Genomic DNA, 20,724 nt, shown 5'->3' with positions numbered 1-20,724 from the left:
GATTCGCCTGCCTCGGCCTCCCAAAGTGCTGGGATTACAGGCGTGAGCCACTGCACCCGGCCTCATACACTTTAAAATGATTTAAATGATCACTTTTATATTAGATGAATTTTTTCTCAATTAAAAAAATCAAAATATACATGATCCTTTTTTTGTTTTTACTCTGTACACTGTGTTGAACCTTTTACTCTTCCCTTAATAACAGTCTTTTCATTTTTATAAAGTCAGAATTATCAATCTTCTCTATTATGGCTCCTCGGATTGATGTATCTTTTATCTCCTTGAATTTATATTAAGCATATTTATTTTAAACTCAGAGTCTGATAATGCCACTAACCAAATACCCTACAGGTCTGTTTCCATTGTTTGTTGTTTGCCTCAGTTTTCTTTCATGTGTCTTATAACCTCCTGTGCTTGGTTATATTTGTATTGAGTTCTGAAAATTGCATATGAAAAACTGAGGCCAGGTACAGTGGCTCATGCCTATAATCCCAGCATTTTGGGAAGCCGAGGTGGGAGAATCACTTGAGGCCAGGAGTTCGAGACCAGCCTGGGCAACACAGTGAAAACTTGTCTCTACCAAAAGCTAATAAAAAATTAACTGGGCATGATGGCATGTGCCTACAGTCCCAGCTACTTGAGAGGCTGACGGGGGAGGACTGCTTGAGCCCAGGAGGTCAAGGCTTCAGTGAGCTATGATAGTGCCACCACACTCCAGCATGGGTGACAGAGTGTGATCCTGCCTTTAAAAAAGAAAGGAAGAAAGAAAAACTGAACAAACAATCTCAGGCCTATTGTCTTCCAGAGAAGACTTAAATTTGCTGTTGGCAGGTGGTTAGGAGCATTAGCTATCTAAGATGATCTCAATTCAATCTCAGGAATTACATGATTCATTCCAAGCTGTTCTTTGATCATTGAAAAGCCAGTCTTCCAGTTCACTCTTACTCCTAGGTATGCCCTTTAGGGTCCTAACCTGAGAATGAGGGTACTGGGGTGATGTCAGAGAAAACGGTCGTGTAGGCAACTCTAAGGTTCCATTCCGCCACAAAAACATTGACAAATCAAGCAAAAACAAACAAACAAACAAACCCTGTCAGAATCAACTTTGTCAGAACTCTGGAAAATACTCAAAGTTTATAGCAACCAAACAGTGAATCGAGAAAAAGGAAACTGAACAATGGTTCAGCACAAGCGGGAAGTAAAGACTAAGATTTGTAAATGGCCCAAGGAGTTGAAGGAGTACTCCAACACAGAGCCAATCTGCAAATATTTGTTGTTGTTTTTTTTCCCTTTCTTTTTTTTTTTTAAATCGCTCCTGGTGTTCAAGGAAATCTCTGTCAAAACACTAACTTAACACAAGCCAAAGGAACAGAGATTTCAGAGACCACACACAACTAGACCTAATAGATATCTACTAAACACTCTCCCCAGCAAAAGCAGACTACACATTGTTCTCAAGGACACATGGAACATTCTCCAGGACAGACCAGATGTTAGGCCACAGAATAAACCTCATCAAATTTAAAAAGACTGAAATCATGCAAAGTATCTTCTTTGACCACAGTGGAATGAAACTAGACATCAATAACAAAAGCAAAACTAGAAAATTCATAAATATGTAGAAATTACACAACATACTCTTAAAAAACCAATGGGTAATAAAAAGATTACAAAGGAAATTAGAAAATACTTTGAGACGAATAAAAATGAAAACACAACATATCAAAACTTATGGGATACAGCAAAAGCAGCGTTCAGAGAGAAATTTGTAGCTGTAAATGCACACATTAAAAAAGAAGGATCTCAAATCAATAAACTAACTTAATATTTTGACAAAGAAAATAAGAATTAGAGTGGAGATAAATGAAATAAAGAATAGAAAAACAATAGAGAGAATCAACAAAACCAAAAGTTGGTTCTTTGAAAAGATCAACAAAATTAACAAATCTTTAAGCAAGACTGACTAAGAAAAAGAGAGAAAATGAAAATAACTAAAATCAGAAACTAAAGTGGGGACATTACCATCAACCTTAAAGAAATAAAAAAGGGTTATGAGAGAATACTATGAACAATTGTACACCAACAAATTAGATAACTTAGATGAGATGAACAAATTCTTAGAAACTCACAAATTACCAAAAGAGACTCAAGAAGAAATAAAAAATCTGAACAGATCTAGAACAAGAGATTGGATCAGTCATCAAAAACCTCCTAACAAAGAAAAGTCCAAGACCAAATGGCTTCAATGGTGAACCCTACTAAACATTTAAATTAGAATTAACACAATCCTTCTTAAACTCTTCCAAAAAACAGAATAAAAGGAAGCAATTCCTAACTCACTCTATGAGATCAGTATTACCCTGATACCAAAGCCAGGCAAAGACACTACAAGAAAAGAAAATTACAGACCAATATCCCTTATGAAATAGATGCAAAAATTCTCAACATAATACCAGCAAGCCAAATACAACAGCATTTTAAAGGGATTATATACCATGGCCAAGAGGGATTTATCCCAGAAATACAAAGTTGGTTCAACATAAGAAAATTATTCAATATATCACACCACATTAATAGAACGAAGGGTAAAAAACACACAATCATCTCAAATGATGTAAAAAAAAAAAAAAAAAAAGCATTTGACAAAATCCGACATCTTTTCATGATAAAACCACTCAGAAAACTAAGAATTGAAGGAAATTTCCTCAACATGATAAAAGACTTTTATAAAAAACCTACAACTGACATTACACTCAGTGGTAAAAGATTGAAAGCTTTCCCCCTATGATGAGGAACAAGATAAACATGCCTACTTTCACACTGCTATTCAATATTGTGGTGGAAGTTCTAGCCAGAGCAATTGAGCAAGAAAAAGAAACAAAAGGCACCCAAATCAGAAAGAAGGAAATAAAACTATATTCACAGATACCATGATCTGGTATATAGAATATTCGAAAGAATACGCCACACATGCGCGCGCACACACACACACACACACACACACACAAACTACTAGAGCTAACAAGTATATTCATCAAAGCTGCAGAGTATAAGATCAACACACAAGTAATGAGCAATCAAAAAAGGAATTAAGAAAACAATTCCTTTCATAATATCAACCAAAAGAATAAATTGTTTAAGAATAAATTTAACCAAGGTGATGAAAGACTTGTCCACTAAAAGCTACAAAACATTGCTGAAAGAAATTAAAGACATAAATAAATGGAAAGACACCATGGGTTGAAAGACTTATATTGTGAGGATGGCAATTATTACCCAAAGTGATATAGCAATTCAATGCAATCCCTATCAAAATCCCAATAGGCTTTTTTGCAGAAATGGAAAATTTGATCTTCAAATTCATTGCAAGGGACGCCAAATAGCCAAAACAATAATGAAGAACAACTTCAACACTGCAAAAGAACAAAGTTGAAGGACTCACACTTCCCTATTTCAAAACTTATTACAAAGCTACAGCAATCAAGACAGTGTGGTACCAGCACAGACACATAGACCAACAGAATAGAACTGAGAGTCCAATAACAAACCCAGATATCTATGGCCTATAGATTTTTGTTTGTTTGTTTTTTTGAGATGGAGTCTCGCTTTCTCGCCCAGGCTAGGGTGCAGTGGCACGATCTCAGCTCACTGCAACCTCCACCTTTCAGGTTCGAGCAATTCTTCAGCCTCAGCCGCCTGAGTAGCTGGGATTACAGGCATGAGCCACCATGCCTGGCTAATTTTTGTATTTTTAGTAGAGACAGGGTTTCACCATGTTGGCCAGGCTGCTCTTGAACTCCTGACCTCAGGTGATGCACCCGCCTCAGCCTCCCAAAATGTTGGGATTACAAGCATGAGCCACCATGCCTGGCCTGCCCTATTGATTTTTGACAAGGGTGCAAAGACCACTCAATGGGGAAAGAACAGTCTCTTCAACAGATGGTGCTGGGACAACTGCATATCCATATGCAAAAAATTAATTTTGATTTCATACCATATATAGAAACTAACTCAAAATGATTCACAGACATAAGTGTAAAGGCTAAAACTATAAAACTCTTAGAAGAAAACACAAAGGCAAGTCTTCATGACCTTAGATTTGACAATGGATTCTTAGATATGACACCAAAAGCACAAGCAACCAAGAAAAAACATGGATAAACTGGACTTTATCAAAATGTAACGCTTTTATGCATCAAAGTACATTATCAAGAAAATGAAAAAACAACCTACGGAGCGGGAGAAAATATTTGCAAATCATATATCTGATATGGAATTTATATCCAGAAAGAACTCTTATAACTCAATAATAAAAAGCCTGATTTTAAGTGGGCAAAGAATCTGCACAGATTTCTGCAAAGAAGGTATACAAATGGTCAATAAATACATAAAAAGATGCTCAACATCATTAGTCATTAGAGAAATGCAAAACAAAACCACAATGAAATGCCACGTCACACACACTAGGATGGCTATAATAAAAATAAAAATAAAAACAAAATAACAAGTGTTGGCAAAAACATGAAGAAATTGGAACCTACATTGGAAGATACATTGCTGGTAGAAATGCAAAATGGTGCCACTACTGTGGGAAGCAGTTTAGTAATTACTGGAAAATTTAAACATAGAGTTACCACATGATCCAGCATAGAGCTACCATATGACCCAGTGAAATATTCCTAGGTATATACCCAAGAGAACTAAAAACACATGTTTATACGAAAATCTATGCATGAATATTCATAGCAGCATTGTTCATAAGAGCCAAAAGGTGGAAACGATCCTAACGTCCATTCACTGATAAATGGATAAACAAAATGTGGTATACAATGGAATATTATCAGCCATAAAAAGAAATTAAGTAATGATATATGATATGACATGAACGAACCTTTAAAACACTAAGTGAAAGAAGCCAAACACAAAAGGCCACATATTTGATGATTTCATTTATATGAAATATCTAGAATAGGCAAATTCATAGAGACAGAAAGTAGAACAGTGGTTGCCAGGGGTGGGGAGGAGGCAATGATAATAGGAATGGCCTTTCTATTGGGGGTGATGAAAATGTTCTGGAATTAGATATTGGTGATGGTTGCACAATCCTGTGAATGCATGAAAAAATCACTGAGTTGTACACTGTAAAATGGTGAATTTTATGGTATGTGAATGATATCTCAGAAAATGGCAAATGAAATGCTGTTAGCCTACAGAGAGGAGCTTGCTGTGCACCTGAGGAGACTTCTATTAAATGAGTAACAGAGGGTAGCTCTCACTTAATGTGAACTGTTTTCTAAAGAAATGCATTTCTGCTGTGGTATGTTCATCCATTCTTTGAACAGTTATTGGGCATCTGTTATGTACAAGAATCAAGGCAGCATCTGCTTCCACTTACCTGTTGTTCCTTGAAGGCCTCAAGAAGTAAATCAATATCAGTACAAGTGAGAGGAAATTGTAGCCGAGGACCATTATAGGAGTCTGGGACATCTATCAAGTCCACATAATCCCGTCTATCTCTCATGTCCTGTTGGCTTTCAAGAGATTGATTTCTTAATTCTGGAAAAGGAAGGACAGAACAGGGGTGGGGGTGGGAATCAACATTTCAATACTTAAATGTAATAAATATCTTCTTGAATACCTAGCCCATGTAAGGCACTGTGCTAAATGCTCTGCATATCAACACAGCCCACGTATAACCACGAAGAATGACTGGCCCTGAGACCAGAACATTCACATGGGTCACCGCCATCCCTTCCTGGGCAGATGTTTTACCACAGCAGTGGGTCCATGGCTAGTGGGGAGGGGAGGGAGAAGCACAGGGAAAACTAGCCAATCAAGGTATTTGGATGATCGAAGCTCTAGCTCTAAGTTTTTTGCCTACTCTTACATCTCAGACTTTTACAAATAGGGCTGAAAACAGAACAATACATTATATTTGGTTCAAACATCTGCTGCTATTCAGAACCTACAGAAAATTTAACTGCAACATTCAATTTTTCTCCTGTTAAACACTTCAGAGGATTCTATTTAGCTGTAACGGATTTTTCTCTTTACATAAAAATAAATTTTCTGACATGATTTTCATTCTTTCTTGGTAACAAAGCAGATAAAGTTAAAGGACAAACCACAGGCAGAAATACCCAAAGAACCTCTCAGTCTCGGAGAGACAGTTCTACATAACGGAGTGCCTGCATTGTCCATTTTAGTGGGTGCTGAGACCCAGGGTCCCTGCCTGCTAGATTGCCCATGAAACAGTCAGCCCCAGTACAGAAATCAAGACAATTCAGATAGAGAAAGACGAAAGGAAACATGGTAGATGGATTGCAAAAGTGATCCCAATTCTCTATCCCACCTTCTATTCATGCTCTTTGTAATGTACTTTTGCAGCTACTCCCGTCAAGAGTGTGTTTCCCCATCCCTTCAAACCAGGCTGGGCTCATGACTTGTATTGGCCTAAAGAATGTGATGGAAGTGCTATGCACCAGTTTCAAGCCCAGGTCTCTCTGGAGGCGTTGTATGCTTTCATGCTCTCTTTAGGAACAATGCCACTACCACAAAGCCTAGGCTAGGCTTCAGAAAGATCCAAGACCATGTAGAGCTGAGGTGAGTCATCCTAGCCAAGGTTGTCCTCGATCAGCCCCCAGCCAGCAGCCACCAGTGTTTGCTCTGGACACATCAGTGAACTCCAGCCAAGACCCAAAAAAACTGCCTAATCAAACCTGCCAAGATCAGCAGAAGTGTTCAGCTAATCTGTAGACTTGTTAGCAAAAAGAAATGTTGATTACAGGCCACTGAGGTATGGTGGTTGTTTAATATACAATATTCTTGCAGATAATGACCCAGAGGACAATGACATAACTCTTCAACTCATTAACACTGAATCGTTACAAAGGCCATTCTTCAGAAGTTCTCTGCAAACAGTTTCTATCTTTTAAAATATTCAGAGTGCTCAAGATATAGACAGAATACATTTTTTTCATGATCCAGTTATGCTGAGAGATTACAGTTAAGAACTAATCGTGAAAAATGTTTTCTAAAGTCATACTATTTGGCAATTTAAAAAAATATTTTCTAAATTCTTGTGTACCACAGTGTTTTCTGGTGGTGGCTGATGATGTTTTATAAGAAGTTGAATTTAGGAGTAATAATGTCTGTCTTTAATGTGGTCCAGGAGTGGTTATTTTTCTCATTTGGGTTTGGTTTGAGATTTAAGAATAACTTAATTATTTCAATTTATATTTAGAGACTAGAAAGGGAGAGCATCTTGATAACTTTATCTCAGATTCATTACGTAGGCAGTAAAGCCTAAATACTTCACTGTCTTCAATGCCCATGCCACCCTTTTCAATTTGGTAGTCGTTCTTGGATATAAATCTTGCTACAAATGAAAACTTTTCCTTTTCCTGACTGTACACACTGAAATACCAAGCAACTCTTAGAAAAAACAAATAACAGCAAAAACAAAAACCCACAAAAACCCCAGTACTTTCACTATATCATCTAACAGAATTATAAAGGTTATTTTCTGCTATAGACTCTAAAAAATAAAGTGAATATGGAATGCATGGTCAAAACTAGGGGACTTTGTTTTTTAGATGTGGGAGGAATTTATGATACGATTGCAGTGTTCACGAGAAAGGCGGTGAAACAGCCTGGGCAACATGGTGAAACCTCGTCTCTACAAAAAATACAAAAAAAACTAGCTGGGCATAGTGGCGTGCGCCTATAATCCCAGCTACTCAGGAGGCTGCGGCAGGAGGATGAGCCCAGGTCAAGGCTGCAGTGAGGTGTGATTGTGCCACTGCACTCCAGCCTAGGCAACACAGCAAGACCCTGTCTCAAAAAGAAAGAAAGAAAGGCAGCGTAGCTTGAAGCATGCCTGATTTAGAAAGTCAGATGCTGGAGGGAAAGAGGAAATGAAGTTGAGGATGCAGCTATGGATGCAGACAGGCATATGGGACCACCCATGGAGCTGTTCCCCACCCCCTTTCTCCCTTCCAGATCCTCAGAGGCCTGGCAACTTCATAGTCACTTCCTCCCTTGCCTGTATCTCCAGCATGATCCTCTCTTCAGACTCTGTAACACAATTAAACATAGTTAGAGACTCCTCTGATCTAAGATGTCACCCCTGGACCTCGCATCTGCCCCACACTGGCGATGCTTTCCTCTCCCAGCCCAGCACTCTCTCTTTATTGTTCCCACTATTCCCTCTCCCTGGACTACCCTTGCTTTCTCTTCTTTGGACAATTTCTCATCCTTCAAAACTCAGCAACCCCTGCCCAGGTTGAACCCCAGGCCACACCTTTTCCAAGGCATCATGCTGATAATGACAAGGATGGGAGCTCCCAGTTACTGATGTGCCAGGCACTGTTCTAAGCACCTTACACATGTGTATTCAGATAATGACCGAAACTACCCTCTGAGATAAATATTGTTGGTATCCCTATTTTATATACAAGGAAAATGGGGTACAGCATGTAAGTAGGAGAGATGGAACTTGATCCCAGAGAATCCGGCTTTGAGCTCAAACTCTTAACCATTACGCTTTTACTACATATTAAAATAACTATGCTACACGATACCTATAGTATTATTTATATACTTATAACCGATTTATTTAGTAATCCCAACTCTGTGAGCAATAAAGCAAAAATCATTTTATTTTCCCAATCACTGCCTCCACCCATGCTCTGTCATCTCTCCCTTTCCCATTGGCTAACTAACACAGCAAATCAGCTCCATCCCTTCCAGTTATGAAGACTCAGTCTTGTTACTTAAGAACAAAATTAAAATATTGTTTTCATTCTTTAAAAAAAAGAGAAGCTTGGTCTACTGTCCCTTCCATAGATCTGATGACCATTATTGCCTAAAAGTTCAGTGACAAATATATGAAAAAGCACCAGTTCCCTAAACCGATTCTTAGTTAAAACTACTCAGTATGAAGTATTAGTCAATGTCAAATCATAATCCTTCTGCTGGTTTTTAGCAACATAAAAAAGAATAACATAAATTCTCTTCTAGTAGCTAATGTGTCATGTATGAAAACAATCAAAGGCTTTAACATTTCTTATGTATATACTGTTCTCGTGGGCTAGAACTATTATAACTAATAACAATAATTTAATGAACAATATATAAAGATTTGTGCAACACAGAATTAATCCTTACCTATTTGGTTTACAATTTTGTCAACATGAATCTAAACTAATTAAGAATTATAGGCAAATGATACCTTTACAAGTTGTTCTAAAGAAAATACCTCAAAAATACCCACAATCTTTTCTTTTACCCGGTACAGACTCAAAATCTGGACAGGGAAAAATTTAAAGCCCATAAATTTTTATACAACAATTTCTGCCTCTACCGCCCACATGTCACTTTGAAAACAAGCTCCAGATATTGCTGGAAAAAGAAAAGCAACAACTGAACTACATTTATAGTTATTTTTGTTTCTCAGTTATGAATCTGGATCAGAACCATTGGTGTCCATATAATAAATTCAATAGATGCCAAAATGACATTTCATAAAATTTAACATCTGTTCCTGATTTTTTAAAAACTCAGAAACTAGGAATGGAATGATACTTCCTTAACATCGCTTTATAAATTTAAATCATCAATAATGGTTTTTCCATTAAATCATTAACAAAACAAGGATGCCCACTTTCACTGTTTCAGTCTAACACTGATCCACTATCTTTGGCCAATGCAATAAGACATGAAGCTGAAATAAGAGCAGTAATTATTGAATAGAAAGATATAAAAATAAAGTTACTTGTGGCCAATGTGATTAAATACCTACACCCAAGAAAATCAATTGAAAAACTCCCAGAATTGATAGGAGAATTAAATGTAATACAGAGGCTGGGCATGGAGAATTGCTTGAGTCCAGGAGTTCGAGACAAGCCTGGGCAACATGGCAAAACCCCTACAAAAAGTGCAAAAAAATTAGCTGGGCATGGTGGTGCGCGCCTCTAGTCCCAGCTACTCAGGAGGCTGAGGTGGGAGGATCATCTGAGCCCAGGAGGTCGAGGCTGCAGTGAGCCATGATCATGTTACTGTGCTCTAGTCTGGGTGACAGAGTGAGACCCTGTCTCAAAAATAAATAAATATATATATAATATATATTCTATATAAATATATAATTATATGGAATATATATTAAATACTATAATAAATATATATTTTATATTTTATATATATAAAATATAGACATTAATCACACTGGTTTGAATCACAGCTTCTCCACCAATGACAGGAATAACCTTGGGAGATTGCCTTCTAAGCCTCAGATTCCATATCTACAAAAAGGGGATGATAATACTACTAATCTCACTGGTTTGTCATGAAGACTAAATGAAATGATGTATTTAAAGTACTTAAATACATGGCACATGGTAAACATGTAACAAATATCAACAATAAAAATATTATTATTACTTAATAGTAGCACAATATAAGATAAATTGACATAATTCAAAAGCTTTACTAAACACCACCAATAACCAATGGAAGATATAATGGGGAAAATGTTCTATTCACCATAGCAACAAAAAATATAAAATACCTGGTCCGATAGGACATTTTGGCTGATCTGAGAGGCAGAAAGAAAAGTGAAAACAACACTTCCACACACTCCATCCCACTCCCCGCTTCCGCCAGTCTCTGTTTAAACCTATGGCTATGTATGGCAGCTTCGGCTTTCTGCCTGTGGGAGGAGGCTGATGTGTGAAAAGTGGACTGGGAATGTTTCTGTGGAGTCTCTACACCCCGTGGAGTCCTATGCACTGGTTTTGAGCTCTTAAAGTAGTAGCACAGGGAGATCAACTGTTATAACTGATCATCATGAGCTGGTAGGATTACAAGGACAAGAATGACTGCTTCCAGGGTCACCTCTTATCTTCAGAGCACCCAACGTATCTCAAGATACTCCATGCCCCAGAGTTAAGACCATTAATCTGGTGGCCCCGATATCTGGAAATGTTAAATAACCTTCTGGTTCCTAAAAATACCCTATTTAGGCCGGGCGCGGTGGCTCACGCCTGTAATCCCAGCACTTTGGGAGGCCGAGGCGGGTGGATCACCTGACGTCGGGAGTTTGAGACCAGCCTGACCAACATGGAAGAAACCCCGTCTCTACTAAAAATACAAAATTAGCCAGGCGTGGTGGTGCATGCCTGTAATCCCAGCTACTCGGGAGGCTGAGGCACGAGAATCGCTTGAACCTGGGCAGTGGGGAGGTTGCAGGGAGCCGAGGTCACGCCACTGCACTCCAGCCTGGGCGACAGAGCAATAATTTTAATTAAAATATAATAATAATATTTTATTATTATTATATTTTAATTGTCAGCCTGGGTGACAGAGCGATAATAATAATTAAAATAATAATTTTAATTATTATTAAAAAATAAAATAAAATAAGAAGAGTTAGAAAACTCTTCCAAATTCATAAGAAAAAGACAGATAACCCAATAGAAAAATGGACAAAAAAACCTGAACAGGAACTTCACCACATGAGATGTCCACATGACCAATAAACATACAAAAGGGTGAGCAACTTGGTCAGGAGTGGTGGCTCATGCCTGTCATCCCAGCACTTTGGGAGGCCAAGGCGGGTGGATCACCTGAGGTCAGGAGTTTGAGACCAGCCTGGCCAATGTGGCGAAACCCCATCTCTACTAAAAAAGCAAAAATTAGCCAGGCATGGTGGCACATGCCTGTAGTCCCAGCTACTCAGGAAGCTGAGGCAGGAGAATGGCTTGAACCCGAGAGGCAGAGGTTGCAGTGAGCCGAGATTACGCTACTGCACTCCAACCTGGGGGACAGAGTAAGACTCTGTCTCAAAAAAAAAAAAAAAAAAAGAAAAAGAAAAAGGAAAAGAAAAAAAGTGAGCAACTTGACTGCTCACAGGGAAATGTAAATTAAACCTGAAACACGATACCACTAGATACTCACCAGAATGACTAAAATGAAATGAATGTACTATTGCAAGTGTTGGTGAGGATATGGAACAACTGAACTGGTGAGAGTATAGCTTGTTACAACCATCCTGTAAAAATGTCTGCCAGTATCTAATAAAGCTGAACAGATATAAGCCCTATAACCCCAAACTTCTATCCCTGGCTTGTGGTACATTTTTATGATAATGGCTCCCTAAGGAATCATGCCTCCCTATGTCCACATCCCTTTATACTGTAATACTGCCACTCCTCCGAGCAAGAGATGGAAATCTCTTTAACTGCTCTGAATTCACGTCTGGCCTTGTGACTTGTTTTAACCGATAGAGTATGGCAGAACTGATTTCCCAGAGTTCTAGCACATAGGCCTTAAGAGGCCCGGCAGCTTCTGCCTTTGCCCTCTTGGACCCAGCCATCATGTAAAGAAGTCCAGAATAGCCTAATGGACAGAGAGGCTGCGTGAGAAAAAGAGAGGTAACCAAACTTTTTTTTTTTTTTTTTTTTTGAGATGTAGTCTCACTCTGTCACCCAGGTTGGAGTGCAATAGCACGATTTCAGCTCACTGCAACCTCCGCCTCCCAGGTTCAAGCGATTCTTGTGCCTCAGTCTCCTGAGTAGATGGAATTACAGGCATGCACCAACACACCCAGCTAATTTTTGTATTTTTACTAGAGATGGGGTTGGTCAGGCTGGTCTTGAACTCCTGACCTCAAGTGACCCATCCACCTTGGCCTCCCAAAGTGCTGAGATGACAGGCATGAGTTCCTGCACCTGGCCAAGAGGTAACCAAGTTAATAGCTAATACCAAAGTCCCAGACATGTGATTAAAACCATTTGATCTTTCCTGCCCAGTCCAGCTAGATGAGTGAGCTCAACTGATAACACATGGAACAGAGGTAAATCGTTCCCAGCAAGCCCTGTTCAAATGCCTGACCCACAGAATCACATGCAATAACATGGCTGTTGTTTTTAAGTCACTAAATGTGGGGGTAGTTTATTAGGTAGCAATAGATAACGCAAAATGAATATATAGCAAAATAAATGCATACATATTTTACCAAAAGGGACATGTACAAGAATATACATAGCAGCACCATTTAAATCACCAATCTGAAAACAACTCAAATGCCCATACACAATCGAATGGATCAATTATGGTATATTAGTAAAATGGAATATTATTCAGCAATAAAAGTGACCAAATTACAAGGATGATTCTCACGAATGTAATGACGACCAAAAGAAGCCAGACTCAGGGCCGGGCGCGGTGGCTCACATGTGTAATCCTAGCACTTTGGGAGGCCAAGGCAGGCAAATCACCCGAGGCCAGGAGTTCGAGACCAGTCTGGCCAACATGGCGAAACCCCATCACTACTAAGAATACAAAAATTAGCCAGGTTTAGTGGTGAATGCCTGTAATCCCAGCCACTCGGGAGGCATGAGAATTGCTTGAACCAGGAAGGCGGAGGTTGCAGCGAGCCGAGATTGCGCCACTGCACTTCAGCCTGGGTGACAGAGCAAGACTCTGTCTCAACAACAACAACAAAACATTAAAAAAAAAAAAAGAAGAAGAAGAAGAAGCCAGACTCAAATGAGTATATACCACATGCTTCCATCTATATAAAGAAGTTCAAAGACTAATCTAGGGTGTAGAAGTCAAGAAAGTAGTTATGTGATGGTGTGGGGGTTGGGTAGCACTACAAGAAGGCAGGATGGGAAACTTATGTGGCCCTGATCACGTTTTATTTCTTGTTTCAGGTGCCAGTTACATGGGTGTGTTTACTTTGAGAAAATGTACTGAGTCATATAATTTGTATACTTTCCTGTAATGTATGTTATACTTCCAAAAAAAGCTTATATAAGATTAAACCACTGTCCCCTTCTTTAATAAAAATATTTTTCTTATATTTTAAAATCACCTGCAGGATTTTTTAAAATGCAGATTAAAACAACAACAACAACACAGTCTGAGTAAACATCTCTAGGCTGGAACCCAGCCATCTGTGGCTCTGAAACTCCGTAAGTGATTCTGATGAAGTGAGCCTGGGTTGAAGTATTAGGTCATTAGCAGAAAGTGCTGTTTCATTTTATCATTATCATATTTCCTCTCAAAAACATTTTTGCCAAGGAATATGAAGCATAAACAACTGTCTTCAAATTGCAGTTATTTAAAAGAAAAAATGGCAAAGTACCCACTTCCACCCACTCCCCACTCCTTAGGTTTGGCTATTTCACCATTCAGAAGGCTTCTACAGATCATTAAATGCTTTAATTAGTTTCATACATATGCACTTAGCCTAAATCATGCCCATTAAAACACCATTCTTTTACCACTTCACTTTGAAGGGTATTTACAAGATTATTTAAAAGATGCTCCTAGATGCCATACACATTTTAATGAGGGCAAAAAAAAAAAAAAAAAAAAAATGGTTGGCCCAAATTAAAGCAAAATGAGCGTTTAAGTCTGGCATCTGTCTTGGAGATAATAACAGGCAGATCTTAATTTGCAGGAGAAATACATGGTTGTAAAAAATTATAATTTTAAAATCATTTTTGAACTACACCTCCATTGCCTGCCTCTGCTTCAGAATGACTAGATGATAGGTAGACAGACAGACAGATCAAAGAGAAGAGAGGCCGGGTGCAGTGGCTCATGCCTGTAGTCCCAGCACTTTGGGAGGCTGAGGCAGGCGGATCACGAGGTCAGGAGTTCAAGACCAACCTGGCCAACATTGTGAAACCCCATCTCTACTAAAAATACAAAAAATTAGCTGGGCGTGGTGGCAAGCTCCTGTAATCCCAGCTACTCAGGAGGCTGAGGCAGGAGAATCACTTGAATCCGGGAGGCAGAGGTTGCAGTGAGCCAAGACTGTGCCACTGCACTGCAGCCTGGGAAACAGAGCGAGACTCTGTCTCAAAAAAAAAAAAAAAAGAGAGAGAGAGGACAGAAAACAGATACAATGGGGCCAACTGTGTTTAATCTGCCATTTTCCCCTAGACCTGCTGCATGAAATACTCAAAATATTTTGATCTCTCAGCACAAAAGTTTTGTGGATGAAAAATAAAGTTCCTTTGATCTTGGTTCCAAGATGGCCGAATAGTAACAGCTCCAGTCTACAGCTCCCACCGTGAGCAATGCAGAAGACGGGTGATTTCTGCATTTCCAACTGAGGTACCGGGTTCATCTCACTGGGGCTTATTGGACAGTAGATGCAGCCCCCGGAGTGTGAGCGGAAGCAGGGCGGGGCATTGCCTCACCCAGGAAGGGCAAGGGGTCAGGGAATTCCCTTTCCTAGCCAAGGGAAGCCGTGACAGATGGTACCTGGAAAATCAGGACACTCCCACTCTAATACTGCACTTTTCCAATGGTCTTAACAAATGGCACACTAGGAGATTATATCCCACGCCTGGCTTGGAGGGTCCCACGCCCATGGAGCCTCGCTCACTGCTAGCACAGCAGTCTGAGATCGAACTGCAAGGCGGCAGCGAGGCTGGGGGAGGGGCATCCACCAATGCCGAGGCTTGAGTAGGTAAACAAAGGGGCCGAGAAGCTTGAACTGGGTGGAGCCCACTGCAGCTGAAGCAGGCCTGCCTGCCTCTGTAGACTCCACCTCTGGGAGCAGGGCATAGCTGAACAAAAGGCAGCAGAAACTTCTGCAGACTTAAACATCCCTGTCTGACAGCTTTGAAGAGAGTAGTGGTTCTCCCAGCACAGAGTTTGAGATCTGACAACGGACAGACTGCCTCCTCAAGTGGGTCCCTGACCCCCGAGTAGCCTAACTGGGAGACACCTCCCAGGAGGGGCCGAATGACATCTCATACAGCTGGGTACCCCTCTGAGATGAAGCTTCCAGAGAAAGGATCAGGCAGCAACACTTGCCGTTCTGCAATATTTGCTGTTCTGCAGCCTCTGCTGGTGATACTCAGGCAAACAGGGTCTGGAGTGGACCTCCAGCAAACTCCAACAGACCTGCAGCTGAGGGTCCTAACTGTTAGAAGGAAAACTAACAAACAGAAAGGACATCCACACCAAAACCCCATCTGTACGTCACCATCGTCAAAGACCAAAGGCAGATAAAACCACAAAGATGCGGAGAAACCAGAGCAGAAAAGCTGAAAATTCTAAAACTCAGAGCGTCTCTTCTCCTCCAAAGGAATGCAGCTCCTCGCCAGCAACGGAACAAAGCTGGACAGAGAATGACTTTGACGAGTTGACAGAAGTAGGCCTCGGATGATCGGTAATAACAAACTTCTCCGAGCTAAAGGAGGATGTTCGAACCCATAGCAAAGAAGCTAAAAACCTTGAAAAAAGATTAGACGAATGGCTAACTAGAATAAACAGTGTAGAGAAGACCTTAAATGACCTGATGGAGCTGAAAACCACGGCACGAGAATTACGTGACGCATGCACAAGCTTCAGGAGCTGATTCAATCAAGTGGAAGAAAGGGTATCAGTGATTGAAGATCAAATGAATGAAATGAAGCGAGAAGAGAAGTTGAGAGAAAAAAGAGTAAAAAGAAATGAACAAAGCCTCCAAGAAATATGGGACTATGTGAAAAGACCAAATCTACGTCTGATTGGTGTACCTGAAAGTGACGGGGAGAATGGAACTAAGTTGGAAAACACTCTTCAGGATATTATCCAGGAGAACTTCCCCAACCTAGCAAGGCAGGCCAACATTCAAATTCAGGAAATACAGAGAATGCCACAGAGATACTCCTTGAGAAGAGCAACTCCAAGACACATAATTGTCAGATTCACCAAAGTTGGAAATGAAGGAAAAAATGTTAAGGGCAGCCAGAGAGAAAGGTCGGGTTACCCACAAAGGGAAGCCCATTAGACTAACAGCTGATCTCTTGGCAGAAACTCTACAAGCCAGAAGAGAGTGGAGGCCAATATTCAACATTCTTAAAGAAAAGAAATTTCAACCCAGAATTTCATATCCAGCCAAACTAAGCTTCATAAGTGAAGGAGAAATAAAATCCTTTACAGACAAGCAAATGCTGAGAGATTTCGTCACCACCAGGCCTGCCTTACAAGAGCTACTGAAGGAAGCACTAAACACGGAAAGGAACAACCCATACCAGCCACTGCAAAAACATGCCAAATTGTAAAGACCATCAAGGCTAGGAAGAAACTGCATCAACTAACGAGCAAAATAACCAGCTAACATCATAATGACGGGATCAAATTCACACATAACAATATTAACCTTAAATGTAAATAGGCTAAATGCTCCTATTTACATTTAAAAGACACAGACTGGCAAATTGGATAAAGAGTCAAGACCCATCAGTGTGCAGTATTCAGGAGACCCATCTCATGTGCAGAGACACACAAAGGCTCAAAATAAAGGAATGGAGGAAGATCTACCAAGCAAACGGAAAACAAAAAAAATCAGGGGTTGCAATCCTAGTCTCTGATAAAACAGACTTTAAACCAACAAAGATCAAAAGAGACAAAGAAGGCCATTACATAATGGTAAAGGGATCAATTCAATAAGCAGAGCTAACTATCCTAAATATATATGCACCCAATACAGGAGCACCCAGATTCATAAAGCAAGTCCTTAGAGACCTACAAAGAGACTTAGACTCCCACACAATAATAATGGGAGACTTTAACACCCCACTGTCAACATAAGACAGATCAACAAGACAGAAAGTTAACAAGGATATCCAGGAATTGAACTCAGCTCTGCACCAAGCGGACCTAATAGACATCTACAGAACTCTCCACCCCAATCAACAGAATAAACATTCTTCTCAGCATCACATCACACTTATTCCAAAATTGGCCACATAGTTGGAAGTAAAGCACTCCTCAGCAAATGTAAAAGAATAGAAATTATAACAAACTGTCTCTCAGACCACAGTGCAATCAAACTAGAACTCAGGATTAAGGAACTCACTCGAAACTGCTCAACTACATGGAAACTGAACAACCTGCTCCTGAATGACTACTGGGTACATAGCAAAATGAAGGCAGAAATAAAGATGTTCTTTGAAACCAATGAGAACAAAGACAACATACCAGAATCTCTGGGACACATTTAAAGCAGTGTGTAGAGGGAAATTTATAGCACTAAATGCTCACAAGAGAAAGCAGGAAAGATCTAAAATTGACACCCTAACATCACAATTAGAAGAACTAGAGAAGCAAGAGCAAACATATTCAAAAGCTAGCAGAAGGCAAGAAATAACTAAGATCAGAGCAGAACTGAAGGAGATAGAGACAGAAAAACCCCTCAAAAAACCAATGAATCCAGAAGCTGGTTTTTTGAAAAGATCAACAAAATTGATAGACTGCTAGCAAGACTAATAAAGAAGAAAAGACAGAAGAATCAAACAGACGCAATAAAAAATGATAAAGGGGATATCATCACTGATCCCACAGAAATACAAACTACCATCAGAGAATACTATAAACACCTCTATGCAAATAAACTAGAAAATCTAGAAGAAATGGATAAATTCCTTGACACATACACCCTCCCAAGACTAAACCAGGAAGAAGTTGAATCCCTGAATAGACCAATAACAGCCTCTGAAATTGAGGCAATAATTAATAGCCTACCAACCAAAAAAAAGTCCAGGACCAGATGGATTCACAGCCGAATTCTACCAGAGGTACAAAGAGGAGCGGGTACCATTCCTTCTGAAACTATTCCAATCCATAGAAAAAGAGGGAATCCTCCTTAACTCATTTTATGAGGCCAGCATCATCCTGATACCAAAGCCTGGCAGAGACACAACAAAAAAAGAGAATTTTAGACCAATATTCCTGATGAACTTCGATGCAAAAATTCTCAATAAAATACTGGCAAACAGAATCCAGCAGCACATCAAAAAGCTTATCCACTACGATCAAGTCAGCTTTATCCCTGGGATACAAGGCTGGCTTAACATATGCAAATCAATAAATGTAATCCGGCATATAAACAGAACCAACGACAAAGACCACATGATTATCTCAATAGATGCAGAAAAGGCCTTTGACAAAATCCAACAGCCCTTCATGCTAAAAACTCTTAATAAACTAGGTATTGATGGGATGTATCTCAAAATAATGAGAGCTATTTATGACAAACCCACAGCCAGTAGCATACTGAATGGGAAAAAACTGGAAGCATTCCCTTTGAAAACTGGCACAAGACAGGGATGCCCTCTTTCACCACTCCTATTCAACATAGGGTTGGAAGTTCTGGCCAGGGCAATCAGGCAGAAGAAGGAAATAAAGGGTATTCAATTAGGAAAAGAGGAAGTCAAATTGTCCCTGTTTGCAGATGACATGATTGTGTATTTAGAAAACCCCATTGTCTCAGCCCAAAATCTCCTTAAGCTGACAAGCAACTTCAGCAAAATCTCAGGATACAAAATCAATGTGCAAAAATCACAAGCATTCCCATACACCAATAACAGACAGAGGGCCAAATCATGAGTGAACTCCCATTCACAATTGCTTCAAAGAGAATAAAATACCTAGGAATTCAACTTACAAGGGATATGAAGGACCTCTTCAAGGAGAACTACAAACCACTGCTCAAGGAAATAAAAGAGGACACAAACAAATGGAAGGACATTCCATGCTCATGGATAGGAAGAATCAATATCGTGAAAATGGCCATACTGCCCAGGGTAATTTAATGCCATCCCCATCAAGCTACCAATGACTTTCTTCACAGAATTGGAAAAAACTACTTTCAAGTTCATATGGAACCAAAAAAGAGCCCGCATTGCCAAGAGAATCCTAAGCCAAAAGAACAAAGCTGGAGGCATCACGCTACCTGACTTCAAACTATACTACAAGGCTACAGTAACCAAAACAGCATGGTACTGGTACCAAAACAGAGACACAGACCAACGGAACAGAACAGAGTCCTCAGAAATAATACCACACATCTACAACCATCTGATCTTTGACAAATCTGACAAAAACAAGAAATGGGGAAAGGATTCCCTATTTAATAAATGGTACTGGGAAAACTGGCTAGTCATATGTAGAAAGCTGAAACTGGATCCCTTCCTTACACCTTATACAAAAATTAATTCAAGATGGATTAAAGACTTACATGTTAGACCTACAACCATAAAAACCCTAGAAGAAAACCTAGGCAATACCATTCAGGACACAGGCATGGGCAAGGACTTCATGACTAAAACACCAAAAGCAATGGCAACAAAAGCCAAAATTGACAAATGGGATCTAATTAAACTAAAGAGCTTCTGCACAGCAAAAAAAACTATCATGAGAGTGAACAGGCAACCTACAGAATGGGAGAAAATTTTTACAATCTACCCATCTGACAAAGGGCTAATATCCAGAATCTACAAAGAACTTAAATGAATTTACAAGAAAAAATCAAACAACCTCATCAAAAAGTGGGCGAAGGATATGAACAGATACTTCTCAAAAGAAGACATTTATGCAACCAACAGACACATGAAAAAATGCTCATCATCACTGGCCATCAGAGAAATACAAATCAAAACCACAATGAGATACCATCTCACACCAGTTAGAATGGCGATCATTAAAAGTCGGGAAACAACAGGTGCTGGAGAGGATGTGGAGAAACAGGAACACTTTTACACTGTTGGTGGGACTGTAAACTAGTTCAACCATTGTGGAAGTCAGTGTGGTGATTCCTCAAGGATCTAGAACTAGAAATACCATTTGACCCAGCAATCCCACTAATGGGTATACACCCAAAGGATTATAAATCATACTGCTATAAAGACACATGCACACGTATGTTTATTGCAG

General features: G+C 39.6%; 1 protein-coding gene across 12 annotated transcripts in view; it reads right to left on the bottom strand.

Annotated features, from left to right (window-relative positions):
- PPEF1 (protein phosphatase with EF-hand domain 1) overlaps window positions 1–20,724 on the bottom strand; it is a 150,930-nt gene that overhangs the window by 72,268 nt on the left and 57,938 nt on the right. For all 12 annotated transcript variants that reach the window (XR_010138967.1, XM_054544376.2, XM_063721187.1 and 9 more), the window contains one exon: window positions 5,396–5,556. Coding sequence is in view for 11 of the 12 variants with exons in the window: in XM_054544376.2 (XP_054400351.1) it covers window positions 5,396–5,556 (161 nt within the window). In the remaining variant the exon portion in view is untranslated. The remainder of the gene's footprint in view (window positions 1–5,395; window positions 5,557–20,724) is intronic.

The sequence above is a fragment of the Pongo abelii genome, chromosome X (assembly GCF_028885655.2).
Source record: "Pongo abelii isolate AG06213 chromosome X, NHGRI_mPonAbe1-v2.0_pri, whole genome shotgun sequence".
In the NCBI taxonomy this organism is placed as follows: domain Eukaryota; kingdom Metazoa; phylum Chordata; class Mammalia; order Primates; family Hominidae; genus Pongo; species Pongo abelii.
The sequence above is the reverse complement of the archived record's forward strand: the minus strand, read 5'-3'. Positions and strand labels throughout refer to the sequence as shown.